General features: G+C 39.0%; 1 protein-coding gene across 16 annotated transcripts in view; it reads right to left on the bottom strand.

The window, feature by feature from the left end:
• Window positions 1-12,597, bottom strand: part of KIF1B (kinesin family member 1B) — a 93,469-nt gene that overhangs the window by 30,719 nt on the left and 50,153 nt on the right. For 14 of the 16 annotated variants that reach the window (XM_074560683.1, XM_074560688.1, XM_074560693.1 and 11 more), the window contains 3 exons: window positions 2,464-2,557; window positions 1,545-1,693; window positions 754-932 (listed from right to left, as the gene is read on the bottom strand). In XM_074560683.1, the coding sequence (XP_074416784.1) occupies window positions 754-932; window positions 1,545-1,693; window positions 2,464-2,557 (422 nt within the window). Of the gene's footprint in view, window positions 1-753; window positions 933-1,544; window positions 1,694-2,463; window positions 2,558-7,516; window positions 11,092-12,597 lie in introns of those variants that run through there. The other 2 variants (XM_074560697.1, XM_074560698.1) reach the window with 1 other exon arrangement.

Below are 12,597 nucleotides of genomic sequence, written 5' to 3'. Positions count from 1 at the left end.
TTCATTCAAACTTCTAAATATTCTTCTTTCACATCTAATTCTGGCTTTTTTTTTTTTGCTTCCTTTTTTGCATCAGACAACGTTGCTGAGTAATTTAGGCAGCTTTTTTGCATTCCACTCCAGAAACGTTGGCATTTTGATTCAAAAGTGAACTGATTCCATTATAGACTTTCCTTTATTTATTGAAGAAAACAAGTGTTTCACACTGCAAGATCCTTTGTCTGGAAGTTAATCAGTGGAAAAAAAGTTCTTCAGTCAATATATACAGAATGGGGAAAAGACAAATGTCTTTTGCCTATTTGCAAGAATATGATTAAAATAATTCAGATTACAGTCAGAATTTGTGTACCTTCCATAGAAATAGAATCTTCTTTATTTAAACTTTTTATTTTAAATTATGGCCTATACTACTAAGTCATATAAAAGCAGGTGGCAAGGAAACTTCTGCAGTGAAAGGAACATGAAAAGAATTAATGCAGAGAGATGAGCTGTGATAAGCCTTATTAGATTTAAAAAATAAAATCTAACCTCAAGTTAAAAAATTAAATGCAGAGGTGAGGTAAAATGCTGGAGAACAAATACACTTGTTTAAAAAATATAGGAAACTGGTATTTAAAACATACCACACTGTCTGGAAAGTTGGCATTTTGAGAGGACACAGAGAAAAAACAAGTACGCCAGAGAATGAACAGCAAGGGGGGAAACTTTTCAGCGAAGCGCCTTGGATATAAGGAAGTTGTAATATTTACATACTTGAGTTTTTCTAAGGACCAGTAATGCGTTGCTCCATTCTTCAGATCCTGGACTTCCACAGCTACCACTGTACGGGGGAAAGGCCTATCGTCCCGTGTCTTCTCCAACTCCGTGGGCAAAAGCTCTGGTGGCAGTGGTGAGTAGAGCGTGTCTGTCAGCAGGACAAACTGAAACTGCACCTGGATGGAAAAAGAAAAATTACTTTAGTTCTAAGAAGTCACGGTATCAGCATCACAAAGGGGACAGAGACCTAACCTAAGGCAATATAGGAAGCCAGTTTGACTTTCATCTCTGTAAACAGATTCGGGGGCGGTTTTTTACGTCACTTTTTTTTTTTTGTCTCGAGATGGCATAAAACATATTTTTCAGCTGCGTACAGACATCTTGCCTTTATTGTCACAGCTAGAAGAGGTCTGGAATACTATAGACCTAGCACATCCTGCAGCACCCCCTTTTCTTTGAAAGATGAATGATCATATGAAGTTAAAAGCAAAAAGGAAGAGACAGGGCCCTGGGGAGATGTACATGTACATGTGTTTATGATATTGACAGGAACAGCATAAGGGAAATGAGAAAGAGGAGAATATATCAACCACGTTTGCAGGGGTTGTTCATTCCATCAGGAGCCTGAATCAGAGACTCATGATTTTCTGAATGCTTTTAAAGCCCAAACTAAAAAACAAGAGACATATAACTTTAAAGACTACAAGTAACTCGAGTGTTTGAAGCAGGACTGTACAGTCAACATCGATGAGTCAGAAAATTCAAAAAGCTCCCCTGCATGTCCCTACCTTTTTCTTTAACTCTACGCTGATTGCATTGGCTTCTTTTAGATATACTGCATTTCCCCAGAGCTGGTCCCTCAGTGAAGTAAACTGGTGAAATTTCCACTTCCTGAAAGCCCATTGCGCAAGTTCATATTCATGTCGTGTCCAGGGCACTGGGAAGAGCAAAGAAACAGAGAAATAAAACACTGTGGCTGCTTCTCTAAACCATCCCATGCAGCACCTAATGCTACTGCTGACTGTGGCATCAAGTTCTCAGCACCTTTTCTGGCAGAGAACAAAAAAACCCAAACCCCTGCATTTTTATTATTCAGTGAGGAAAAACTGGATTCAAACTTCCTCACCACTAGCAGCGGAGATATAATGATCAAGTAAGGAGATTTGGAACAGAGAAAACAAAATAAGTACCCCTCCTAGTTAACAATTATTAAAGCCAAATGCTGAAACAGTGGAATGAAAGCAAGTATTATGGGAATAATAAACTCTATCTACTGTCCAGAAATGGAGTTAGACAGACATGTCACAGCATGAATTCTACGAATTCTTACCAAGGAGAAAAATAAAACTTCAAAATCAAAACAAGGAAACAAAGGCAACAGTATTATTTTGGTTTAAGACATCTGAATTATGTTAGTGCCAAGAAGAGAGAGATTCCTTCAATTTCAAGACCCCAAAAACAAAGCTTGCAGTTAAACTAATCTAGTTTGTGCATCAATTGAATTTGGGGATGTATGTCTACTGTCTATGTGGAACTTATTCTATGAATAGGTATTTTACATCTTTATGCTGTGAAGATTACACATCAAGAAATTATGAAGGGTTTCACAGCTTTCCAAAGCGAGTTTTCTATCTATTGCAAGAGATAGTCTACCAACTGTTCCTTTAGGCTTAGCTACATCCACATTCTTTTAAACTTCAAACTCACCTTCTTCTTCTTCTTCTTCCTCCTCCGTTGTTTCAGCTGCCAAGGATCGTGTCTCTACCTGCCTCTGCAAGGCCTGCAGCTTACTCTCATAGTCCTGTGGGGAGAGAGGAGATACCGTGTAGGAGGACAGACAAAAGCAAGGAGAAAGTTAAGAGAGACTAACACCTCAGACGGAATGACAGACACAGAGGACAAATACATACGGACATTTCCATTAATGCTCAGACGTCACATACCAACATCTATTGTTTTAGTACAATCTGTCCTTGAAAAGAGAGATGACAGAAGCAAAAACAATTCATAGAGTAGTCTGAGTTGGAAGGGACCTTTAAGATAGTAGTGTTGTTTTTTTAAAATCATCAGATATACATGCTCATAGTATCTATAAGAGGGAAAGGTTTAGCTTTTTTCTTTTTTTCCCCCTGCTAAAGACTGGAAAAAGGGGATTTTTTGGGTGAACCTGCTTGCTGCTTTCAGGTAGGTAGGAAAGAGGCAGAAATAGAGAAAAGTACAGAAATAAATTTAAAAGGGGAAGATTATTCACCTTCATTTTCTCAAACAGAAGGATTAACAGCATCACTGATTTGCCTTTTGATACAAAAAAAATTCATTTCAGATTTTAGGAAAAAAAAAGAAAAGACGTGTTTTCAGTTAGATTTTCCGCTTGGGATGTAAGTATTGCCCTCTCACGTGTGTATTTAATATCAGAAGATGAAAAAAATGCCACCGCCCTGGTAAGTGGGCAGAGAAGTCTGTGCAGAGGTCTCCCCACAAGGAGCACTTCAACACTACCTTCTGGTGTGAGAGCATTTTCTTCTTGTTCAGCATAATCATACCTTGAAATCAATGCTAGTAAGACCTAATGACCCTTTTATTACTTGCTGGTAAAACAAATACAAATTCAAGATATTTAGAACAGACACAGCCACTGTGCTCCTGGTCTCAGAGCCTGCCTCACGACCAAATTTTATTTTTTGAAGATAATCCTTTGGCATATATTACACAAATTAAACTGGTTTCTCAAGATTTTTATACAAGAATTGCAACAATTCACTAAGAGCATTCCAGAGCTCTTAAGGAGAATTCTTGAAGCCACTCATCTTGTATTCCAAACCTTCTCTCTTCCACAGTTCCAAATCCTAAAATTCTTCTCCAGTGCACTGTTTGCAGTAATGCGTTAAGTCTAACAGCTATAGAAGCAAAGCTTTACATTTTCCTCCCATCCTGTTTAAGCATCCCACCTAAACAGCTACATTACTTTGTTTTCATACAGCAAGTATAGTTCTTAACACTGCCACAATGTGATTGCGTCAAATTTAACACAACTTCAGTGAGAGAGACCTTTGGATGGTATCTGGAAAGGAGATAAACCTGAACTATGTTCCTTTAAGTTTGTAAGTCATATTTCCTGAAGGTAGCATTAAAAAATGGTAGCTGTGCTCTTAGAAAGTGCAGAATTTTCAATACCATGAATTCAATACCCATGACGTTTAGGGAGAGAAAAGTGAACTATTAAAGATATATGGCATTTGTATGAGGGCTGTGTTTCAATTTTCTGATTTCCTCTTGAACTTCTATTTGGCTAAAACGCTCCTTCTTCTTCATTTGTGTCTGCTTCATTCACTCTAAGATGGCTCCACATTTACAGCGTAAATAACCTTAGCCCAGCAGCAAAAGAACTACAGACCAAACAAACGTATACCCTTCCTTTTGATATTCCTTCTGACATTCCTAACAAGTCACCAAAAAACTATTCTAAACTTGATGAGGAGTTTCAGGCTTATCTACAGTTCTGAAATAGCCAGCTTACTCTTAAAAATTTGTTAACATAAAGGCACTCTCTCTGACCTTTTTTCCCCCTCATCCATGTAGATAATGCTTTTACGTTTGAAACCAAGATAAAACAGGTCAGATGCGCAGTGACAGAAATGAGCTTCTCTTACTTGCAAAGAAGGGCAAAATAATTTATTTTCCTGTAGTCTGAAGTAGATAATCTGAGGATGTCATTTTGAGTGGCTAGATTGTAGAAATGAAAAGCTCTTCAAGTAGTGTTTAAGTAGAATATTTGATCAGATTCTTTTGGAGAAACTGAAAAGCTGCAGAGGCAATGGGTCAAAAATCAGGGGCATTCCACTGGGAAAATTCTACTTCCAGCATGAAAAACCCAAGCACGTTAAACTCGTTCAAAAGACAAAGACCTGCTTCTTGTCTTCTCTATTTTCAGACTTGTGAACCAAGTGAGTGTATCTTCTGTACATTTAAATACCTAGATAAATAAATGCTTATGCAGACACTTTTTATTGATGACACACTAACAAACGTTACTTCTACAACTAAGTAAAAGAACCAAAGTTTGTTTTCCCAGAACAAAAAAAAAGAAATAAGTACCATTTCCCTAAGCAGAAAAACAGGACTCAGATTGCCTCCTGGCACTTGATACTATGTCAGTATTTAAGAATAATTGGCACCGAGCAACAGATGAAGGATGAATTTTCAGGCTGGTTGGCACAAAAGGTGCACTGCCTGCACTGCAAAAGGGGTTGGTTTGCTCTACTGAGAGATTGGTCAGCTCTCCAGGTAAGTATTTCCACATCTGATTAGAGATAATACACACATAATTGTCAGTACTGATGGAAAAGTGCCTCAGCTGCTAGAAAAGAAAAAAACCTGCACCTAGAAGCTGCCCCGATGGTCCACGCCTGGACTCCCTGGAACCCAAGGCATATTGTTGTACAGCTTCAAACTGGTTGAAGTCATTAGCGCCGTGAATGTGCAGAAAGGGAACGCAAAGTTTATTTTGCCCAGGGACATGGAAATATCTAAAGCCACAACAATCACAGATTTTCTGAAAACAGGAGAAAAAAAAAAGAAAAAAAAATAAATCAATCATACACTCAGACTAGGCCAAGCTTTTTAAGACCAGACTGGACCAGCTTTTTAAGCAGAACACTTGCCATAACAACTCAGATTCTTGGGATCTATGTGATGTCTGCAAAGGTACGTAGCGTAGGCCATTCCCTCCTGTATTTGAGGCATATAAAAAAATATTTCTTTGGTCTTCAGTGGCCAAATAACTACAGAACAACCAGCTCTGTATTTCCTTCCAGAATGTAGATAAACAGCACACAAGATGGTATGATGGGACAGCACCGAAGAGGAGTGTGGCTTGTGTTCCCTTGCACTATAAAAGGCTTTTTTTTTTTTTTTTTTAAGAAAAAAAACAAAACAAACAAAGCTGTGTGACAGTAGACACAAATCTGTGTAGGCTGCTTTTCGCATAGCAGCAGAAAAATCAGGATGGACAGACTTACAAGAATCAGACTGAGGAACAATTAAAGAAACTTTTTTAACTCTGCGGAAACAATACCAATCCCAAGATAAAAAAAATAAAATCAGGACAAGCCTGTAATCAAGTTTCATTTCCATTTCACTGAGACAAGTCTGACACTTACAAGAGTATTTCATAGTTTATTGAAAGAGCACTTGTTACAATACAAACCAGCTCTGCTTTTCACAAGGCAGATGCTTGCTCTTAAAACAATCCAAAACTTGTTTTTTTCTTAAACAATGGACAGATCTGAAAATCCCATTTAATTCAAAGGCAGCTCACTGCTTTCTTTACAGTACAAACGGGTACAACAGCATAGATTTCTCATGTCGCAGCTCCTGAAGTGGTTCAATGGGAAGTATCCAAGTCAAATTTCAACATATAAAGGATAAAGAACAAATTTCAACATATAAAGGATAAAGGACAAACAGTGAGGGAGATATTGGAACTATGCTGAATGTACTGCTAAAAATAGCCTCCTCTAATTTGACAGATCCCTAAATTCAGATTGCTGAATTTCAGTGAGAAAAGGATGTTGAAGTCAATCAGAGGAGCATTAGTGGCATGCGTTTCCCCCCCACCCCCCCCAAATCCACATGCCCCCAGTGAGTCCTAAAGGACGTTTAAGAAACCGTCACTAAGGCATAGGTGGATCCAAGCCAGCTGTCAAAGCACACAGCACATCAGCACCTAGCAATGGCAATTAAGCTTATTAAAACAGCACTGCCATCATGGATGCCACATTTCCATTAACCTGAAAGCCTTTTCCCACAGTCTCCAACAGAAGCAGCTGTATTACTGTTCCTTCACTCTATTAATACAGAATTTGGAGTGAGAGGTGTGCGTATTTCTTAGTAATGCAAGGAGAGCCACAAGTTCTCACATCATTTCCCTTATCAGATGAGGCACAGCACTGTAATTAATATTCAATTCTTAAAGCAGGCAATTATTTTTTATGTATTTTTTTTTCCCCAGTTTAATTTCTGTAATATCCTCCTAAAGGCCAGGAAAAAAAGCTGCTTCCTCTGAGCAGACGACTCCATTTTGGCTTTGACTGCCCTTTTTCTTTTTTTGTCAAATCATATAACAACAGAATAAGCAGGGTTTTTTTTTTTTCCTAGTGCTGCACTAAACCAGTGGGGTAAGACAGACTGACGGCAACCTATTGTTCCTCCTCATCACCATCACCACCACCCAGGCATATACAGATATTTCTTCTCAGATTTTTAAGCTGAAATAAGGTGGCAAAAACTTTTTTTAGTGTCTAGCGTTAAAATATCAAGTAGCGGGAGTTTTTAATCTCATGTCAGTACATGTAGTTGCATGGACTTCAACATTACTCCATGTTCCATCACGTGGTGATTTCACATGGGCAGCCACAATCCTCAATAAAAATGGGACACAAGAGAAAACTGGTCTGGTCTTCTCTGGTGACCCACCCCGTGCAGACTAACTCTGCCTGGCTCATGTGTTTCTACAAAATTGAGAGGATTTTCCCGAGGATGCATTTTGAAGAGAGTCCAAACCTTTTTGAGGATACGGACGAACTCCATTACGCTCCCCATGCACAAAACCAAAGTGCAATGCAGTACTAAAACAAGAGTCTAAAATAAAGGCAACAGCAAAATATTATTTGCAGCCCAAAACTCGTTTTGCAGTTCTGACTCAAGCTCAAAAAAAAGTATTGCTCGTCTACAAGGCTTCTTTTCTTTAAGAATCAAGACGTTTTTGGACATGATGCTTTATTTCCTTCGTTCAAGTAGGCCAAAGCATGAGACAAAATGCAAGTTACAAAGCCATATTTGGACACAAAATTAAACCTGCCGTAAAAAAAAAAACAAAACATCCTAAATGATGGGACCAGCTCATTCTTTCAGGACAGTTGGACTTTGTAGCTCCTACATCAGAGGGCCAACATCCCATCAGGAACACACGTGCAGAGACTGAAGAGTTGACACTGGATTAATTGCTGTGTAGAGGGTGCATGGCTGCCACTTAATATATGTTGCAACCAGCCCCTACACCATGCACAGCTGGGGGACCGAAGGGGGGAAATTGTACAGGAAACAAAAACAAGATGGAAATTAAACTTGAGGCACTTCCTACTCATCTACAGCCATGCTGAAACATGCAGAAGTAACAGTTATCAGTAGGGCTTATATTTTATCAAAAAAATAACCAGCCTCAAGTAAATTAAGGAAATTTGTGCAAAACAGCACAAATGGTTTAACCGTACAGATACACCGCAAAGTGGACCTATCTTACCAAATGTGGTACAGTAGCCAATTTTGTTTTTAAATTCATATTCAAGTTAAATTTAAAAGCAAAATAAGCCCTCCAAGCTTTAGATTGGCATATACTTAAGTCCACAGATTTTCAGATGTACGCGCAATTTTGTCTTGCACTTTTAAGAAACTCAGAAAGAAGAAAGTGTATAATTAAAATTGTGACTCTCCAATTGAGATAAATCCCCAAGCTCATAAAGCCTATTGCTTAATCAACAGTTTTTCTGTAATCTGTTTGAAACAATCTGAAGTAGGGATTGCAAGCATTTGTTTTACAGCAAATCACCTGCAAGTATAGACCTCTTCAGATCAAAATAGATATTAAAAATTTTAACTTGCATTTTGAGTGTGGGGAGAAGGAAAACTAATCCTATTTTCCCCTCAAAATGACCTTCTCCTTTATTAAAAAAGTCTTGAAAAAGTGGTTTAGTTCAAGACCAGAGGCACTATCATGAGGTATCACGTTCAGATGAAACGGTTCAATTCTCCTGTCTTTGAGGAGAATTCAGCCAATTCAAAGTAGTGATCTATAAATCTTCATAACTATTTCAAGAACTATTCTCAGACTCATGCCCGAGAAAGCTGAAAACATAAAATAAAAATAATTAGCTTTTTGAGGCTTCTTCCTGCACCAGAGTGTCGAAAAATCCTAGTTCCTTTCCACAATCTCTGTATAATAATTAAAAATGATTATATTTAGAGATACAACGGGAATTAGAAAGAGCTTATTTCCGAAGTATTGCTTCAGCAATATATATATATTCTGACATAAAATTCCATTCAGGCAGGTTTAACTGTCACAGCAATTTCATACCAATAATTACGAACTTAAGCAGAAGGCGAAAAGACATCTCCTACTCGGGGAGCAGGACTGTTGTGACCCAACAGCTCTTCTTAATTTCGCTATAAAAAAAGCCACATATCTTGTCAGCCAACAACTTTTGGTTTATAGATTATTATTACTATTAATAATTTCAGTTAAGAGTGGAAAATATTGTTCTGAAGAGCCAGATCAATTTAAAAATAGATCGTCAGTTTCCTTATTGCTAAGAAAAAGGTCACAAGAAACATTCAATGCTATAAACTAAATTCCTCTTTTGATTGTCTACATAAAACACAGGAGGAAGGTAGCACTTTGTAAGTTCCAGACATTATTTTCAGCATTAGAAAAATACTTCAAGACACACAAAAAACCCTGGTAAATGAGCTAGCAGGGAAGTTCTCCTCTCCACATCCCTCCCTCCAAGTCTTCTAGTCTAGGAAAAAAGTTCTTACAATTTTTCAAAATGTTCTTCCAATCAATGTCGTTAAAACTGCAACAAAAGTCACATGCAAAGGGAACGGGCTGAAGGGCCAGTACCTTGTGGTTTTATGTCAAATTACTCAAGTTCTACCTGGCCGAACAAAACCCAAAGACATACGCAGAGCCAATTCTGGCTGTTTGTCAACGATAAGCCAGAATTGCCCCTGCTTCCCTCCTCCCCCAGACTACTCTTGGCCAACTAATCATACTGTGGTTTCTCTGCCCGCTTTGAGGTTAGGTGCTGAGAATTGGCGCCTCATCCGTGGGGGCGTCACAAACTGGTTATAGTGGTTAAGCCGGTCAGTCTGTTTTGGGTGGGAGTTAGCTGTATTGCCTTCTGCACCGCCTCCATTGCCGTGGTTGCAGTAAGGTTGTCGGTGCTGGTGGATGTGGCGTTTTTGCTGGAAAGCCTGCAGGTCGGGATTCTGCTGCCCGCTGTATGAGTGCAACGATTCAGAGGAGCCCGATGTCTGACGCCGCAAGCTTTTCTGAGAGCCATTATTGAGAGAATTGCTTCTCCAGCGCAACTGAGGCGATGGCTGCTGCGGGCTGCTAGGCTGTGGCTGTGTGTTTAACTGCTGCCTGTTAATTTGGATATTATCTTGATTCCTCTGGGGGCCATAAAGATTCCATAGCTGCTGAGGGTCTTTCGAAGCTGCTCTACTTTCTTTTTCTTTGTTTTCATCTTTGTTCTTATCATCTTCTTTTGGAATTCTAACCTCAATAACTTCATCCTCTGTGATAATTATATGGGTGCCTGGACTCCACGAGTTCCTGTGTTTGGGATTGCTTTTGAAAGGAAACCGGGGCTTGCGATTTTCAGGTGGAATAAATCGGTGAGGCATATTTTGTCGACGAAGCTGTTTTGCTATTTCCTGCTGCTGCAGATTTTTAAATCGAATCTGTTCTTGCCTCATCCAACGTAATCGCCCACGTCTGAAAGCTGGATCACCAGCCATTAACTGAGAAACACGCTCCTCTTTAGCAAGATCATCATTCTCGCTTCTTTTTAGGTCATCCGTGGGCTTCTTATCCCCGTCTACCACACTGGTAGAGTTTGGAGACTTAGCGTTAGCTATGGTTGACTGAGCTTTATCTGGAGAACCTATCAGAGGTAAAACCTTCTCCATTTTTAGCATCTTATTTCTAAGAACTTTTATCTCTTCATCCTTCATGTTGTTCTGCTTCTTGACTTCTTGCAAAATATCTTCTAATTTGTCTATATGCACCTTAAGGTCATCCACATCAGTGACTCCTTTACCATTGGCCATGACATCTTCGATTTTTTCATCTCCAACTCCTACTGTATCCCAGACATCACGAGCAACAGCTCGCCACGATTCACGCTCATTTGGATCTTTTTTCCCATACATGGCACAAAGCTCTTTCATTTTAACAATGGCCAGAGCCTCAATCTCCTGCCTACTGTGCCTGAAGTCATTGAGTGCTACCTCATAGCATATCTCTTTCACAGCCTGAATCTTTAAGTCTGAGATGGTAACCCATTTGGAGTCTTTGCTAAGGCGGCGACGTTGGGGTATCTGGTACATTTTAATAGGCTCTCGTTTCTTCCCACTGCTGGGGAGGCCACACTTTTTTACAATGGTTTGGAGCTTGCTGGGGGGCAGCTTCTCTCTCAGGGAAGTGATCAGTCTCCAACTCTCCTCACACGATCTCTTGTCCGAATCATCCCCACTATCAGAGTCTGCATCCTTTGGAAAAACAAAAATCAAGAAGTGGCCCCAAAATAACCAAAATTAAAATTGTAAGAAAATGGAAAAGCTAAACAAGAAGTAGCAGGCAAAGAAAACTAAATCAAAAAATCAAAATAGAACAAGTGATAAGGAAGTCCCTGAAGACTGAGAGTTAGGACATTAAAATGTATCTTCAAGAGTCATGGACTGTCAAAGTTGGAGCTCTTCACTAAATTAAGATTAACATTATATTTAAAAGTCTTGTCATCTCAAAATAGCAGATAATCTAAACTCTTCCCTCCCAATTCCTTCCAAAAATCTTTAAATAGATCAAGTAAAACCAAGTTCCTGATTAAAAAAAAAAAAAATTAAAAACCAAGTGTAAACTGCACTTCACACATGCTACAAAAGACATGCAAATCCCCGCCACACACATTTGCCTTGGTGACTGCTGTTGCTTCTTTCAGCAAATCCTCCCCAGGTAGGTGAACACAACAGCCATCATAGAAGATGTCATGAGCAGCCAGAGTAAGTTGGGTTAACACTGGTTAGTAACGTTGCACGTGGTTGCAGGGATGCTCAAGTTTAGAATCCACTTCACTACAACAGCAGCCAGAGAAGTGTTAGACGATAAGAAAAAATGAAACAGAAGCAGCCGAAAGGTTCAATGTTAAAAGGACTGTAAGTGCCACTATGACAGGTGAAGACAGTGGTTCATACTCCAAGACTTGCTACAAGCTAAAAGATATCCAGAATCAAAGTTTCAGAGGTGGGCTGTGGGGTTTTTTTGCTTTTGTTTTTTTTCCCATTTGTCACCTTGTTGCTTAGTTTAAAGAAAAAAACCATTAACAGTCTTGTCTGTCCGAAGAATGAGTTTCAGAAGAATGTAGCAGTAATGACTTTTTTTTTTTTAAATTGTTTTAATATGAATTCTCTATTTGATATCCTTGATTTATCCTCTTCTCAAACCCTAGAGCCTGGAGCTTCCACACAACTTGCTAAGAGTTATGCGTGTTTTGCTTCTTCATTACAAGTTTTTCACCTTTTGCTAAATGATTTTTAATAAGCAGTGCTTCAGGTTTCCATATGTTAGGAATGTTTGTTCAGGAATACTGCCACCAGAAGTTAAGGACATCCATTATTGCTTACTGTAACCAGGAACTGAAGTCAGACTACTTTTCTTTAAAGGATTACTAAGTTAAAACATCTCTTTAACAAACAAAACCTCCTATGTATTTTTGTGATCCAAACATCTTCAATAAAACACAGCAGTCGGTCTCTAATGAACCTCTACCTAACATCCCTATTTTTCACATAGAGAATTACAATACTGGAGAAATCAGGAACGATAACAGCCAAAGGAAACCCAGGTCACTGACTCAGAACCACAGGTTCCTAGACTTAAGACTTCGGGTAGAAGACCACGAAGAATGGGGAATACAATATAATTTGTTTGGGGAACGATGAAAGGGAGTAAAAGATACTGTTCTGCCCTACGGTCAGCAAGCTCCACAGCCTACGATT

This window comes from Larus michahellis, chromosome 16 (assembly GCF_964199755.1).
Source record: "Larus michahellis chromosome 16, bLarMic1.1, whole genome shotgun sequence".
Classification (NCBI taxonomy): domain Eukaryota; kingdom Metazoa; phylum Chordata; class Aves; order Charadriiformes; family Laridae; genus Larus; species Larus michahellis.
This window is presented reverse-complemented; position numbering and strand designations above follow the sequence as displayed.